The sequence below is a fragment of the Hydra vulgaris genome, chromosome 13 (assembly GCF_038396675.1).
Source record: "Hydra vulgaris chromosome 13, alternate assembly HydraT2T_AEP".
NCBI lineage: Eukaryota > Metazoa > Cnidaria > Hydrozoa > Anthoathecata > Hydridae > Hydra > Hydra vulgaris.
The window spans coordinates 9535512-9553971 of NC_088932.1; the positions used below are offsets into that span (position 1 = coordinate 9535512).

The window sequence follows — 18460 nt, forward strand, 5'->3', positions numbered from 1 at the left end:
CTCGTGACTTCTGGAGAATCTTTAATAATATCAATAATAAGGGCAAATCTATAATTCCACCTCTCTTGTATGGTTCAGACTTTGTCACCTCACCTAAAGACAAAGCTGAATTGTTTGCTAAAAACTTTTCATCAATATCATCTCTTGATTCCACTAGTTGCTTTTTACCTGATATTGCCAACAAACAGGTTGATCCATTGCTTGACATTTATATCACTCCAGCATCTGTATCTAAAATGATTTCCTGCCTAGACTCTTCTACAGCTTGTGGCCCGGACAACATACCTGTTATTGTCTTGCAGAAGTGTTCTCCGCAGCTGTCATCTATACTCTCAAAACTATTCAACAAGTGGTTATCAGAGTCTTGTTTTCCAGCCTGCTGGAAAGCGGCATCTGCTATCCCTATCTTCAAAAATTCTGGAGAGCGATCTGATTCGTCTAGCTACTGTCCGATTAGTCTTCTTCCTGTCATAAGCAAGGTTTTTGAATCTTTAATTAACAAACACTTAATTTCTCATCTTGAATCTAATAACTTACTTTCTGACCATCAATATGGATTTTGAACATCTTTAAGATTATTGAATCCTTCCTTTCCAATCATAGTATAAAAGTAGTCCTCGATGGACAGCATTCTTCTTCTTATTCTGTAACTTCAGGGGTTCCTCAAGGTTCTACCCTTGGCCCTATACTCTTTTTAATTTACTTTAACGATCTTCCAGATATTCTCACATCTAAGGAGGCCTTGTTTGCTGATGATACTACCATTTATTCTTGATGTGATAAGAAACCAACACTCTCTGATTGGTTGGAGGGGGCATTTGAGCTTGAAAAGGATCTCACTTCTGCTACCGCATGGGGTTCACAGTGGCTGGTGAACTTCAATACAGATAAAACTCAATTTTTTTCAGCCAATCGTTATTGCAATAATTTAGATCTTCCTATATTTATGAACAGTGATGTACTCGATGAGTCATCTACTCTTTATCTTCTAGGATTAACTCTTACTTTTAATCTTTCTTGAAAACCATATATCAAATCAGTTGCAAAATTAGCATCTGCAAAGGTTGCATCTTTTAATCGAGCTCGCCACTTTCTTACTTCGGATTCTATTCTCTATCTCTATAAATCTCAAATCCGGCCTTGCATGGAATACTGTTGCCATATCTGGGGCGGATCTTCTAATGATGTCCTTGCTCTTTTAGACAAGGTGCAAAAACACATTGTAAACATAGTTGGACCTGCTCTTGCAGCCAACCTCCAACCATTATCACATCGTCGTAATATTGCTTCTCTTTCTCTTTTCTACAAATACTATAATGGGCACTGCTCTAAAGAACTAGTGTCTCTTGTGCCATCTACTAAAATTCATTATCGTGTTACTCGTCATTCAATTAAGTCTCATCCTTTTTCTGTGACTGTTCCTAAGTGCTCCAAAAACGCTTATTCATCTAGTTTTTTTCCTTAAACATCAGCTCTTTGGAATTCGCTTCCTTTATCTTGCTTTCCTGATTCATATAATTTGCAATCCTTTAAGTCGTCCGTCAATCGTTATCTTGCTCTACAATCTTCATCTTTTCTCTTCCAGTAACTTCCAACGTTAATTAGTGGTTGCTTACAGCCTTGTTGGAAGTGAAGATGATTAAAAAATAAAAATAAAATTAAAAAAAAAAAGTTATTATGGTAACCACTAAAAAATCAGTTTAAAAACTTTATATGGATAAAATATAATAACACCCTATAAATAAAATTTCGAACAAATTTTAATTGCATTTATTATGTAATTTATTTCATGCACGCAAAAAACCTTTATACTTATTTGAAAGAGGATTTTATAATCTATTTAAATTTAATTTAATTAAGTTAAAAAAATTATTTAAATATTGAAAATAAAATGATCAAAGGACCTCAAAAAAATTATGGAAATTTTTTTCCAAAAAAATTGAAAAAAAGGTAAAGCGTTTGTTGCTAAGCAGTTTATGGAATGGGGTTTACCCAGATCAACTGCTTACGATAAAATCGTAAAATTGGAGAATGGATCTCTAAAAAGAAAAGTTGAAGTGGTCGAATCGCTAAGGTAGCTACTAAAGAAAATATTCCAAAGATTGCTGCATTTTTTGAAAATAAGTCAGGGTGCTTCCAAAAGAAAGTAGCTCAAGTTTTTAACTGTAGTCAAACTGGAATTTCCCAAGCATTAAAAACAATAACTAACATTCGAACTTTCAAAAAAACAAATCGCCTTTCTTCTGCTGATCGTAGCCATCAGCAGAAGAAAGCTATGTGTCCTAAATGTTGTAAATTGTACAAAAATTATAAAAACTTGGATTTTGTTATGGATGATGAAAGCTATTTTACCTTAAACAATAGCACATTAGATGGTAATGATAGGTTTTATGCCGCTGATCCTTCTCAATGTTCTGACCAAGTAAGATACAATTTGCATAAAAAGTACGAGGACAAGCTCTTAGTTTCTTGTTGCATCAGCCCTCGTGGAATAAGCCCTCTTTATATTCATCACAGTAAGCAGGCAATCAACTAGTACACTTATAAAGAGATACTAGAAAAAACTTTACTTCCTCTAGTATCAGAATATTATAAAAAAGACAATGAGTTTATCTTCTGGCTTGATCTAGCTCGATCACATTACGCAAAGTCGGTCATCAACTTTTAAAATTGAAAAAATCAAAGTTGTACCCAAAGATATAAACCCAGCTAAAGTTCCAGAAGCAAGACCAATTGAAAACTTTGGTGTGATTTAAAACGGCTAGTGTATGAAAATAATTGGAGAGCTGAGAATTTGGAAGAGCTTGAAGCAAGAATTAGATATTGTTATTCAAAGATGAATAAAGAAATTTTCCTTACTCAAATAAAACATTTTTATAATATTGCTAAATATGGTATTTGAAATAATTATTTTAATATGTTTATTAACTACATACTCTAACATATTAACCGTTGAAATATTAAATAATAAAACTTATTAGTTCTTAAAATATTAGTTTTGTCCAAAATTTTATTTATGAGGTGTTATAACATAGATATGTTAAGGTAATGAAAACTGTTTGTTTATTATGTAAAATATAAAGTAAATTTATATACAATTTATTTTTATTCAACAGTTTTTTTACAATGTTAATAGCGAAAATATGAATTTTTTAATAAAATGCTTGGAAAAGTATATCATACCAAAAACATAATCTATTTATTTAAATTCAACTAAAGTCTAACAAGATTTTTTTTTGTCTAAAATTCTATTGAATCTATAGCACATGGTCACAGATGTAATAAAATCACATATTTAAAACTTTAACTTATTTTTTACTTTAAAGACTATTAAATTATAAACAAATGAAATATTTGTAATAATACCATCTCCATCTCGATCTTTCACACAGGCATCACCAGTGCCATCTTTGTTTGCATCTTTTTGATCAGGATTTTTATCAAAAGGACAGTTATCACATTTATCACCAATTCTATAAAAGTATTTTATTAATATAGATTTTTTTATATAAGTTCACCACGACAAACCGGACCGCTACAGGACAAACCGGACCGCTACAGCTAAGTATTCACCAGGACAAACTAAACCGCTACAGCTACGTATACTATTATCATTTTTTAATGCTGTTATTGTTGCTACAACCCTTTCTAGACCCTATGATTCCAAAAAACAAACATTGACAAACAAGGTAGCTCTATGCATTGACTGAAGATACAATCTAGTTATTACAGATAAAGACTTTAATTATGGCAAACTACATGATTTTTGTTTTGTTTTTTTAATCATGTTTTTTCTTAAAAAACTGCTTAGATTTAGGTTGGTATTTTAAAACTATAGATGAGCAAAATAAATTTTAGAAATATAGACAAAATATATTTTAAAACTGTAGATGAGCAAAATATATTAGGACAGTGCAAATCTAAATACTTTAGGATAACTGGTACACTCATAATCCTCGAAATAAGTTGAAATGTCAGAAGTTTTTTATTTCAGAAATGTTTTAAAAAACTGATCTAACTCTTCCATGTCATATTTAAACAGAAATATTGAAACCTGAACACACAGGTGTATGATCATAGAGTTCCTCATGCAAGGGTACACACACAGATATATACATACATATGTGTGTGTATATATATATATATATATATATATATATATATATATATATATATGTATACACACACAGTTATATATATGATATATGTATATATAAATATATAAATGTATAAATGTATATATATATATATATATATATATATATATATATATATATATATATATATATATATATATATATATATATATATATATATGCTGATCTCCGAAATATGACACAAAGGGGTTATCATAAAACATAGAAACGAGGCTGGCAATATTTTGCCAAACTCAAACACTTTCAGATCAGTAGTTAGGTCAGCATTGCCGAATGCCGACCCTAAGTCTGAGGAATGATATATATATATATATATATATATATATATATATATATATATATATATATATATATAAATATATTTATACAACTTTAAAATGTATTCTACAAAATAGAGTGCTCAATGTTCTTAAATAAACAGAGCAATAATAAATTACCAGAAATATATATATACACACACACACACACATATATATATATATATATATATATATATATATATATATATATATATATATATATATATATATATATATATATATATAAATTAGTAGAAAATCACTTAACAAAAATTTTTCTTATTTTACACTGTGTTTCATCAATAAAGACTCATCAGAAATCATTTATTGATGAAACAGTGTAAAATGAGAAAAATTTTTGTTAAGTGATTTTCTACTAACTTTTCTACTATATTTTTTACTACTGCTCAGTTCTTTAAGAACCTTGAACACTCTATTGCTACATCAAAATAGGGTTTGGGTTGGAAAAGCAATATTTTTTTTTTATTATGCTTTTTTTTTTCTTCTAAAAATAAAACAGTATGGAAAAAGGTAAGCAAAAAGGTAAGCTTTATACCCTACAGATAACATTACAAACATCAGACAGACCAACTTTAAAAAAACACAAGAATACACAACTTAAAAAACAACTATGCTGACCCAGATCATTTTTAAGCAAAATGATACATACTTGTATAAATAAAACATTTTAGATATATACAAAGTAAAGAAATTAATATTATTAGTTATGGTGCAATTAGTCATTATCTAGTAGATAGTATAAGTGCATAAATTAAAAAAGTACTATCATACAACTAAAGTAACTTATCAACATTGACAAAAAAACTTTCATATAAATTTTGCATTTTATCAACAAGTTTCAGCATAATAACTGTTAAACATAACTTGATTTTAAAAATCTTACATAATTAGCATAATTAAATAATCTTACCCATCACCGTCCATATCAACTTGATTTACATTTGAAACTTTTGGGCAATTGTCCTTTAAAAATTTATAAAAAACTTAATTTTTCAGAAAAATTATCATCATTATTACATCAAGATATTTACTAATTTTTTTTTTTACTTCTTCATCAAGTATGTCATCATTATCATCATCTATATCACAAGCATCTCCTTGACCATCGAGGTCAGCATCTTCTTGACCGGTGTTAGGAAAATCAACACAATTATCCTAGTAACAGAAACAAAAAATTTGTTAAGGTTTTAATTTTTAAAAATTAATGTTTAAAATAGCTTGATGTTTTATACTAATAAATATGACATGAAACACGCAAAATGTATAGAAATATGACATAAATAAACAGTACACAAATATACACAAAATTTAAAATACTAAAAATATGAATAACTACATAAAATAATAATATCTACATGATATATCATAACAATTTAATAGCTTACAGATCTACATGACATATCGCCACAATTTAACTTTTTGTCAGGTATTCCATCAGAATCAGAATCTTTTCCACAATGCATACCGTTTCCAGCAGTTCCATCTTTACACTAAAAAAAAAAAAAAAAAATACTTTAACATTTAAAATTCAAAAATTATTCAAAATTAAAATCAAATATTGCACAAAATGTGAATATTAGATAACTATTAAAACATTGAATAATTTATGTACACGAAGAAAAAAGAAATTCTTGTTAAATATAATCAATCAACATATACTCTAGGTATTTAACATCACTTAAGACATTAAAAAAAATCAATTTTCATATCAATAAAACGAATTTAACAGTTTTTTTTTAACAAATAAAACAAAAATATATTTTTAAAAAAGTTTTTTTTTTTAAAGCTTTATTTACAAATAAATTAAATTTATGAGATTTTTAATTATGATTTTGTAATTTTTAAACAAAATTATACATACATTAATTTTTTTCTTTTTTTTTTTGTGAATAATCAAAAGGTACAACTAGTGTATTAAACAACTACATCAACTAGCAGCGTAATGGATTTTATTAAAATGGTGTATAACACTATGTAACAAAATTTTTGTTGTTTCTAAGTGTTGAATTTCAATTGCTTGTGTCTAAAGTATGTGAAAAAATGACTTCATTAAACACAAACTTTGCTTACACAACAACAGCACAAAGTAAACTCGTTTTTTTGTGAAAACAGAATAATTTTTTTTCATTTATGTCATTATGATCAGGTAAAAACAAAAATTGCACAAGGAATAGACAAACAGCTGGAAACCACTCAACAAGGTTCAGAAATGTTTAGATTTTCTAGATTTACTATTGCACTGTAAATCACTCTCTTTAAGTAGCCCCCAAATGTAGTTCCCCATCATGTTTTCGTTATACTGCCTATGGTAACAAAGTTCAAATTTCAATATATCTTGATGAAAGTGCTTGCCATGCTCCTTGGAGAAAGTGCCCATATCCTCCTTGAATTTGTCAAGATGTGAATCAAGGATATGGACTTTAAAAGTTCCTTCAGACTTTTGTTTTGCCCATTTTGGCAAATTCTTTATGAGAGTCTGCACCAACTCCACATAGTTTTCAGTTTTGTGATTACCTAGGAAGTCCTGAACAACTGCAACATAAATGCTCCAAGCCGCTCCCTCCGTCCTGTTCAACAGCTTTGCAAAATTCTCACATTCTATGATCTTTCTGATCTGTTATCCGATGAATATACCAGCCCTGAACTTAGCCTCAGACAGCTTGGGAAAAAGATCTTTGAAGTATTGAAATGCTGCTGACTTCTTATCAAAAGCAGTGAAAAATTGCTTAATGAGGCCTAAATTGATGTGCAGCTGTTGCATAAGCACTTTATGAGGTTCTATCAGCGGCTCCCACTTCACATTGCTCTTCCCAACAGAAAAATCAGTTCTATATGGTCAGTCCTTTGTGAGATAATGCGCCTCAGTGTTGTGACACTGATAGAGAGAACCAGAGGGAACAAGGAAATTTTATGAAACCTCCTTGAAGACACATGAGGAATGATGCCATTTTGAAGTCACCATTGACCTTTGATCCATAGTTGTCATACTTTAATGCACTCAGCAACATATTGACACTGGTGAAGTCCTCTTTGAGATGCACAGAGTGGGCGATTGGAAGAGACTAGCAGTTGTTTCCATTTTGAAGCAGCACAGCTTGGAGGCTCCGGGATAAATTGTATATGAATAGGCGCCATTCAATAGGATACATATTTTCCCTTATTTTCTTCTTAATTTTGCTTTTAACATAATCACGCTTGATGAAAACATATTCTAATTTTACGAGTGCGATATAACACGCTTGATGATTTTCTTCATCACAAGCCCTGAGCCTGGATACTAGAAACTCAGCATTCCATTTCGTAAGCCCAAGGTCCCTGATTAAATCGTTCACCGTTTAGGGAAGTATGGCTTTCTATTCCCAACTTCATCTGCAGAATCGTAGTCCATATCTCCAGGATCTGCCTTGCTATCTGATTTGCTGCCGTCTCCTGACAATGACCAATGCTGTTTAGGAAGAGTCAGAACAGGCAGATCGGGGCTGTGTGGTACTGGGGTGATGAAAGAAGGTATGTTTGGATGAACAATCTGAAGGGCATTTTTGCCCCTCAGATCATTTATCTTAATTATTATCATTAATTAAAACACTTCTAAGCGAGAAGCAACTGTTTAGTTTACATTTAAGTGTTTTCTTGCAATATTCGCATGTTAAATGCCCAAGATATGTATTGGTCCCCAACTGGCATGCCCAAGTATGCCTTGTAGGTCTTGCACATTATACGACTTCCATGGAATAATTTTTCACTCTTGTCTATGAATTGTCCACACACATAGCAGAAGGAATCAGCTGGATGCAAACAACCTCTTGATACAATATTAAAAAAATTACTTCTCTTCAACTACAAATCGTTATCCTTTCAGTCTTCAATAAAAGGAATAAGAATCTTGGTTCGAGATACTTGTGCTTTTTACTTGTACAGCAACTTTTGGAATGTTCAAAAATGTTCTCAAAAGTTCTGGTCTTGAACATTCTAGAGTGTTTAGGAGAATGGTAGAAACATCTGAACAACTCTAGCAATTCAGGAGTATTATAGGAGAAAGCTTGGCATTGAAAGCAAATTAAGAAACTTCTTGAAAAAACAAAAATTTTCAAATTTCATAGTCTCGGTCACAGAAACAAAGTTTTTCTGAAATAACAGCAATTTCCTTTCTGTTCTAGACCTAACAGGTTAGGAAAACACACTTTCAACCCAGGAACAGAAGAAAAGTGAAAATTTGTTACATAGTGTAATCAAACTTTATTTTTTCACAAAAAATGTTACAGAAACAACTTGCCCTTTTTTACTATTCACTTTTTATGACTTTGCTCTTCAAAAAACCACATTAAAAAATTAATTAAACAATGCAATAAGATCTCTTTTTAAACAAATTACAAACAACAGCACAACTATAAATGATGACATAAAATTACTAGAAAAACATGACAAATATTAAATGTTGAAATGCAAATAAAAATGAATGTTAAATGATGAAACATGTGTTTAATGATAAAATGTGTGCTTAAATTTTTTGTAAAAAATATTTTTCATTGTCAAAAATTTTTTATTATTTTATCATTGATTGTTTGTAGTTTTTATGAAAAGAAATATAATTAAAATATAATGTATAGGTTGCAAGAATGATTTAAATAAAGTTAAATAACAACAATAAACTTTTTTTCAACCTGCTGAAGTATATTTAACAACATTTTTGAATGAGCTAGTTTGCTATATGATTTGACTAACAATTGAAAATTCAAAAGAATATACTAATAAATAAACTAAAAAATCTCAATAAAGAAAGAATTAAAATAACCTTGCATTCATAAGTGAATCCCTCATGGCTGATGCAGTCAGCTTCTGCTATACACGGATTTCCAGAACACATGCTTATATTACCAGGGGATTCAGGTCCTTCAATAGAGCATTTGGAGCAAGTTTTCATCCAGTTTAAAATGAAACTAGTTTCTTTTGCCTATTATTTAAAACACATTTATCACATTAAAAGATAAACACATTAAACACATTGTAATAATTTACAAATATCATCAATATACTACACATATTAGTTTTATCTTTATTAAAAATTTCATAATTTGTTTGTATTTTTGATATGTTTTACAAACAAAATAAAAGCCTCGACTGTTTCTTAAAAATGTTTTATCTGTTTCTAATACATCATGTTTCCTTCACTTTTATCTTCATCTATACTATATAAAATTATATTTATTTTTTGTTTACTGAGTTATGTGTCTTTGATGAGATTAGTGTTTTATTTATGACTGTTTAGTGTTCTTTTGATGAGATATTAGTATTTTTATTATCATTGTTTAGTGTTCATCAAATAGTTATTATACCCATTATTATAATTAACTTTTAATGTTAAAGAAAAAATTTAGTTAAATTTCAAAATTTAGCTAGGATAAAACACCACAAAAAGTGGTTCCATGAGTAGTAGGGTACATCATACTTTCAAAGTTTTTGATTTTCAATTAAGCAGATTATTTTTATGGTATCACTATATGTGATAAAATTTTTTTTTTTTTACCTATGCAAGATCACACTTTTTTGGAAAATAAAATTGTTGATTAAGGCATAAACAGAAAGAGGTTCATACTTTTTAAATTATTAAAATCTAAAACAGTATAAATTTTTTATTATATGTATTACCATATTTTATGAATTGTGAACATTAATTTTTTCTAGAAAAAAAGTTATTCACGTTTCAGTCAGATAAAGCGATAAAAAAAAGTGTTCAAATATACTACGACAAAAAAATATAAAATAATTGTCATATTTTTATTGTTTAAATGTCTTTTTATGTCCAAACAAAATGACTATAAATGAAAATATATTTTATAATAATGATGACATAATTATAGTTTGGGGTGAAGTTTAATTTAGTTTAAGACATTAGGTGTTTGTAATTATGGCTTTGTGACTTTTTTTTGGTTTGCAAATTATATAAATAAAATTTTTTTATTTGAAGTCAATAGTAAAATTTAAAGATAAATAATAATAAAGATAATAAATTAATGATGACTTTTCAAAATCACAAGACTCTCTATGGAAACAAAGTTATCAACTTATTCAGGCAGAAGTAAGGATCTTTTTCCATCAGAAGTACTTTCTTCTATCAAAAGACTTAAAGAGATATCTTGAGAAAAGGTCTCCTAATCCAAAAACTTTACTCCACAAAAAAGATGTTAACAAGTAATATCTCGAATCACTTAAAATTTATTATGAAATAAAATATACATTGAAAAAGTGTCTTGCTTATTTTTTAATGATATATTTCCTCTAAAAAAAACCTAATATCATGCAAAAGTCATAATTATACATTATTTTTGCATGATATTAGTTAATTTTGATCTTAGAAGGAATATATCAGTAAGAGATCTCTCTCAATTACTAGTTGACTTTAATCTTCAGCAGTGGATGAATGCAAATACACTTTTTAAACCTCCAGTAGTTGTTAAAAATAAAACTTTAAAGGAGAAAATTGTATTATCCTGAAACACAATCAGAGTTATAGCACATGGGAAAACGTCTAAGATGGTTAGATTTCTGGCCAAGAAAGAACCAAGAGGTTTGACGCTGTCAACACTGGCTCTAGCCCATTAAGTAACATTGGTTAGAAAGGAGGTGTGAACTTCCTAGATAAATGCTCTTTCACAGTGCTCTCTGATAAGATTGTAAGTACTTTTGGGAGCACCTTAATAACCACAAAAAAAAGGTAAATTTCCACATGTGGTATAAAATCACAGTACTGTAGATGGCCCAGGTCACATAGCAACACTTTTGCAACTGCTAAAAGGACAAGATAATGATGTTTAAAATGATGAAGAATCGAGAACATTTGATATAAATGATTATATTATATTTAATTATCATTATATTTGATATAAATTATTATATTTCGATAAACTTGATACAAAGATATAATAAAAATCTTGCAGTTTAGAGTCACAGCTGTAAAGCCATGAAAAAAAATTTTTCATGGCTTTACAGTCTTTATCTATCAAAGAGCTCTTAGATTGGGAGAAGGAAATTATTTCAGAACCAATGTTTACATGCCAAACCTCTACATATGGTCTTGAAAAATATCAGGTTACTTGTTTTGAAGCTCCATACTTTCTTCACACTCAGTCTTGTAAAAGAGTTGTAAAATAGGTTACTATAGCAGCAGTTTTTGTTTGTGGCTTTGAAAAAAGAGACTAAAGTTTTAAAAAGTTTTATGAAAGCAAAATAAATAATAGAAAAACTTTACCTGAGCTTACTTAACTGAGCTTACTTATTCAAGCTTAATTCAAAAAAAGATTATAGTTAGCTTTTTTTTAACAAAATTGTAAACAAACAAAAAAATTATAGATAAATACATTTCAAATAACAAATTGACTTTTTTTAAAAGTATATTATTTACCCCATTAGATTGCACTCTAGATAATTTTTTTTCAAGTTTTTTTTTAAAAAACTATTTACGTTTCATAATATGGTAACATAAAAAAAAATCTACAGTTTCAGATTTCATAAATTTTTAAAGTATGGCATGCTTTGCATATATGCCTAAAAACAACAATTCTATCTTCCCAAATAGTAGATCCCGCATGGGTAAAAATTATTATTTTTCAATTTTTTTTCCTCCAAGTTATTATTTACGTACCATAAAAATGATTGGCTGAAGTGAAAACCAAAAATTTTGAAAGTATGATGTATCTTAATGAGTAGAAACATCTTTGTGTTTTTGAATTTAGTTATTATTACAATGCAATCTTAACTAAGCTTATTCTTAAAATCCACAAGGACTTTCTTTAACTTACAACAAACAATGAGTGACATTGTTATATCTTATCTTTTGAATTACTCGCATCTTGTTTGTTTTAAGTCATTTTGATTCTTTGTTACACTTTTTTATGTAGTTTTGGTTTTATGTATTTTTTTTTACATCCGTTTTTTGCTTTTTTAACTCTTCTGTTTGCTTTACTGATATTGGTGCTTAAAAAAAAGCCTGAAGATATTTTTTTAGTTTTTTGTTTTTAAACTTTTATTTTGAATTTATTTTTATTTATTTTTAAATACAAAATTGAGTGCAGTAAAGCTGACAGCTTGTCTGACATGTTTGTAGATTTTTTAGATGCTTTTTAAGTTTTTACAGGTTTGTCAGTTTTTAGATATTTTTTAAGTTTAAACACATTTGTAAGTTTTCACACATTTCACAAGTTTTTAGATGTTTGTAAGTTTTTTAGATGTTTTTTAATTTTTTTAATGTTTGTAAGTTTTTTTAGATGTTTTTTTTTCACATGTTTATACATTTTTACATGCTTGCAAGTTTTTTATTTATTTAAATAACTTATATTTAATTGACGATTGTGATTGATATTTTATTTGTATTATATTTTATACCATATCATATGGTATAAAATAAAAACATAGTGTAACATATGATATGTTACACTATGTTTTTATTTTTCTGTTTAGTTGATGATAATGATTACAAAGATAATAATTAATATGAAAGATAATAATTATGAAGAAAATAATGAATAGCTAGCAAGTTACATTTCAATTGCATTTTAATTTTCTTGAAAAATAATAAACATTTTTATGAATAAACATTCAAAATTTAACACTAGGGTTGCCAACATTAAGACATTGGTGACCCGGAGAAAAAAAAATTGTGTTAGCATCATCAGTTCTGAAAGCAAAATAGTGCTTATGTGCAACTCTATGGTTAAACCACAGTCATATAGCAATATAATAGTCATATAGTGAGTCGCCATATAACCAAAGAGTTGTATTGGAGTTGCACACTGTCCACCATTTTGCTTTTAAACTGATGATAATACAAAATTGATATAAAAAATTAACTTTATTAAATCAAAATGTTGTACACTTGAACAATTGTAATAAAAAAAATCACATAGATTTAAAGAAAAATTAACATAAAATAAAATAATTCTGGCTTAATTAAAAAGTAGATATCTAACTAAATTTTAAAGAATGATGAACATGTTTTATATTATTTTCTAAAATTAGACTTTTTATCACTTTGTGCACTTTGCACCAAAGGCTTTGCGCTGGAGCTTTTAAATATAAGAAAAATTATTTGCAGGTCATGTTGAAATTAATTCTAATGGCAAGTTCGGCTTTTACAAGATTCAATTGCATTCTGTTCCTATCAACTCTCCTAACAGATTCCATAATAAAAAAATATCCACAAATGCATTACTAATTGTAATGGACATTGTCTTGGAGACCATTTTTCTTACTTCATTTAGATTGTCGACCCCATTTAAAATAGCAACCCAGATTGTTCCGTAATTCAGTAACATATTTATTACTCTTAAGATAATGCCAAATTGTATTCTAACAGAAAATAGTTTTGAAATTTAATTGAAAACCTGGAGCCCGGAGAAACCTTGCCAAACCCGGATTCTCATGGTCAAAATACCTATGTTGGCAACCCTAGGTTACACTATGACAAACCCTATTTAAAAAGAATGATTTAAATATATTACATGCAGGTAAGTGATGGAGTTATTTTGTATCATTAATGGACCCCCTTTAATTTTTTAATAGGTTATTAGAGATATTTTAAATCCTAAAAAATAATTACCCATTTATAATAAGCATTATTATTGTTAATGGAAGTAGCATAACAACAACTGTTGTTATTCTTGTTTGGTTGCTGTTGCTTTTTCAATTAATTAAATAACAAGTCACAAATTCTTACCTGCTCAGCCATATATAATTGAATACTTTTAATACCAGCAGTAAGTTTAGCAACTTCTTTTTCCAGCACAAATGGATCAGGAGCCTGGTGTGCTTTGAAATCTGAAAAATAAATTTTGTAAATATATTATAATAAACACAATAAATAGTAAAAACCCTTTAAATCAAAAATAATTAAAATGCTTAACAATAAAAAAATAATAAAACCAATTGAATAAATCTTTTAAATTTAAAATTATTATTTATTATGATACCTAGAATTATTATTTTATGAGTCAATAACGACAATGTGCATAAAAAAAATTTTAAAAATAAAAACTGGTGGCTCCATTTTGATGAAAAATATTTTAACTATAATAAACACCAAGTAGTAGTTCTAAAAAATGGTACAAAAGAAGTAAAATTATCTGTTCTTGTCTTAGAAGATGGTAAAGCAAAAACGATTTTTAATGAATTGGTTGAAATTCTTGACTCTTTTGATTTATGGATTCGTATAAAAATGATTATAACAGATGCAACTGCTGCTAACGACAAAACAATTAAGTACAGTTTTTAATGAGCCATAAAACTAATTAACCTACAATATATTGAAAAGGGTCTCAACCTTCAGTCGTGTATTTTAAAATGTATATGTTCACTTGTTTTTTTACATGGATTAATAAATTGGAACTACACTTAATTAATACTTATTTTTTTCATGTTTTATTCATTAAAAGTTTTCTTTTATGACAAAAAATTAAATTTAAAAAAATATAAGAATTAAAAGTATTAGTTGACATTAAAATTATGTTATGTACAAAAATATAAAAAAACAATTACCCAATTTTTGTTCATAGATTTTAAACAAGGGAATGTATCCTAGGTATATTAAAATTTAAAAAAAAAAAGATTTTACCTTTTTACTGATAATACTTGGCCTATTGTCCATCTTAAAGGAATTACCTTTTCCCTTGATTACTTGAGCTTAACCCAAAAATGTGACTTTTATTAAAAGATACTTTCTCAAAGTTTTTAAACATACAAATTATTTAAACACGATCAGATTAAAAACAAAACTTACTATTAATATGAATATCCATTGACAAACACTTCTTAGGATTGTTATACCACTCAACCCCTCTATTAAATACAAAGTTGAAATCTTGCAAAGCACCCTGCAATTATATTAAACACAAATTTATAGTCTTGCACATTGTATGTGGTACACTTGTGCACCCTGCAAATTAATAAAAAATGCATTTTTTATTTTTGTTTTTTTTAAAAGTTGTCATCTTGCACTTATATTTACATAGAAACTAAAAATAAAAATATATGCTTGTGCAAACAAACTTTAAGAATGATGAAATTTTGTCAAAAACGTTTCACTAATTAAATTATTTTTAGCAGGCAACATGCCTGCAACATATGCAACTGAAACTTGGTACGAAAGTTCAAGCTAATCAAACTATTGATTTCATGCACAGATAAGCTGTTTAACATGTTTGAGATTTAAGATTAATTCATCATTTATTTGTACAAAAATACCATGGGGTTGCTACATGGGGTTTGAGCTTAATATTTTACTCGTTATAATTGAAACAATATTAAACAAAATTCTTTCACAGAACAGGAAAATTTAAAAAAGATGGAAAATCATATAAAAAAATATGAGACAAAAAATAAAATAGAATGATGTCAAAAAATCTGAAAACTGTTTTTTTCAATATTATTGCTTTTTAATTTTTTTCTGGTTTTTTTTTCTCATTTTAAAGTTTTTTCTAGCTCTAGTTTATTAACACATTGAGATTACTGCTTTAGTTTTTTTCGTAATGACATTGTTTTCATGTCTTCATCATTGTCTAATTTATGAAAATCACTGTACTTAGGTAAAATTCATACAGATATATTCATTTTTTATTTATTCACCTCCTCAAGGCTGTGCTAGTCATGGAGGCTAGTTTTTTTTAATATTTTTAACTCTTAACTCTTAAATTTATTCTTTAATATTCAATGCTGATTTTGATTTTATAACTGAACAACAATTTGTATTTTTTATCAACAAATTGTAAAGTTTTACATAAAAGTTCATCAATATTGTAAAGCAATATTTAGAGAAATACAAAAGTCTGCTTTTAAATTAAGCATTTTATTGAAACTTCTAAACTAAACATTTTACAAAATTAACTATAGCAAACTTTTAGTTTATTTTATGCGAACCTTTTTTTAATCAAGTCTTTTTTCAAAACTATTGACTCAACATTTACTCCAAATTGATAGAAGAAATTATGTTTATCTACCAAATTATTAAAAAAAGCTGAAAAAGTTCCAGCTGGAAATGTTGCTCACAAAATAAGTTTTAGCATTAGTGCAAATATTTACAGTGCCAGAAGTGCTAACAACCATTCTAGCCTAAAGAATCAATAATTTAGATGAATCAGAGGAAGTGATAACTATTTCAGAAAATGAGTTACTAGAAAAATTATCTGAAATCTCCAGTCTTTTACCCTGAATAAAAAACATGTTTGTTATCAAATGTTAAACTCAAAATTGAAAAATTTTGAAAAGAACAAACCTGTTTTCAAGAGAATTAATTTCAATTATCTTTTTGTTTTTAATAAAATAATAAAATAGATTTATTTTAAAAATTAAAATAAAACTATTTCTAAACCCTGCTCTTACATTGCAAAGAATCAAATGTGTTACAAATTTACCAAAAAATCCTCCTTGCAACCGAGGAGGAGCAGGATCTAGAAATTGTTTAATATTAATTTTTTCTTGGATTAGATACTTTTGGGCCATATTGCTTCACAAGAAATCAATAAAGTTGTATGTTTTTATTCAAATATTTTTAATATTTTAAACATAAATTTTTATATTATAAAAAAAAAATAGGGGAAAGTTCCCATATCAAATATAATAAATAGAGCAAAGTGCACATAACAGATATAATAAATGGGACAGCAATACAAGAAGATATACAAAAATATTGTTGGTCGAATAGCTTTTAGAATATTTTGAAACTCTGATAATTGACAAAGTACCCCATGGACTAAATTTATTTTAAAATAATAACTGGCTTTAGAGTTTTTTTAATAGTTCCAAGTTTAAAAAAAATAAATACGTGAAAAAATCATACAAAAAAAAACTAATAGAAATAATTTGTAAACCATTGCATTTTAGTTAACAAGACTGTATTGAAAAAAAGCAGACCTTCAGAAAGAGAAAATATGCTCTATGTCTACAGGAAAAGCCTACGGAGTAGAAGCAACATTAAACTGACATAAGGCAACATGAGCATGAATGATTGCTCAAATCTGAAATCTATATAAACATAGTGTTCAATTAAAATTTAATAAGACTCTTGTTAAATAAAATATATGTTTAATAATTTTTAATAACTCATTTACAAAGTAGTAGAAGTCACTCCTGTCATGAGTGTCATTCAATAGCTACTTTTAAGGGATTACAAGTCTGTTAATAATAATTCTAATCAGAGCCTGTCAACATAAATCATATCCTCTGAATTGAGAAACAATGTTGAAAAAAGATTTAGACAGTAAAGAGTTTTTAATTACATAATAAATGTATTTACTTACAATAAACTTTTGTGGATCATTGCCATGAGTATGTTTTTGCTGTCCAAGTCTTATTTCAGTATCCATACTATCTTCCATTAAAGAATATCGTAAATTAAGAGGAAAATCTTTTTTTCCTACATACTGACAGTCCACATATAACTGAACAATAGGAGAATCAGTATCTAATTCTTTAAAACTTATAAGTAATCTGTGCCATGACCCTTGTTGTATTGGAATGTGCTTAAAAACAATACCGTTTTTTCCATTTTTAATAGAATGAGACTTAAGCCCAACTTTTCTCTCAAAGGAGTCTATCCACAGCACTAGTTTTGATTTTCCCGAACTAGTTTGTAGAGCTAAAACTGTACTTGGAGTTCTTTTATCATGTCGAATATTTATTGATACAAAAAATTCTTTGCTTTTTATCAGCTTAAAAATAAGTTCTTTTGAAATTGATGAAGTAGCAATCAATTCCTTACTAAACATATAAAACTGATAGGCACCATATCTTTCCAAAATACTTTCAATACCAGGTGTGTCTTCACTAACATCAAATGATGATAAAATATCTATCTCTAAAATTCAAAAATAAACACTTATAAATATCTAATTAACCTTTTAAATATATTTACTATATAAATACAAGTTTTATATATTTTTTAATTTACACTATTTTTTTTAATCTAAATATGGTTAAGTGTCTTTTTTATGTTTTATT

The 18460-nt window shown here is 27.7% G+C and overlaps 1 protein-coding gene across 3 annotated transcripts in view; it reads right to left on the minus strand.

Moving 5' to 3' along the window:
• Window positions 1-18460, minus strand: part of LOC100214250 (cartilage oligomeric matrix protein) — a 61258-nt gene that overhangs the window by 20399 nt on the left and 22399 nt on the right. For all 3 annotated transcript variants that reach the window (XM_065816905.1, XM_065816906.1, XM_065816907.1), the window contains 8 exons: window positions 17761-18317; window positions 15246-15339; window positions 14187-14287; window positions 9270-9428; window positions 5863-5967; window positions 5525-5632; window positions 5388-5440; window positions 3367-3473 (listed from right to left, as the gene is read on the minus strand). In XM_065816905.1, coding sequence (XP_065672977.1) covers window positions 3367-3473; window positions 5388-5440; window positions 5525-5632; window positions 5863-5967; window positions 9270-9428; window positions 14187-14287; window positions 15246-15339; window positions 17761-18317 — 1284 coding nt within the window. The remainder of the gene's footprint in view (window positions 1-3366; window positions 3474-5387; window positions 5441-5524; window positions 5633-5862; window positions 5968-9269; window positions 9429-14186; window positions 14288-15245; window positions 15340-17760; window positions 18318-18460) is intronic.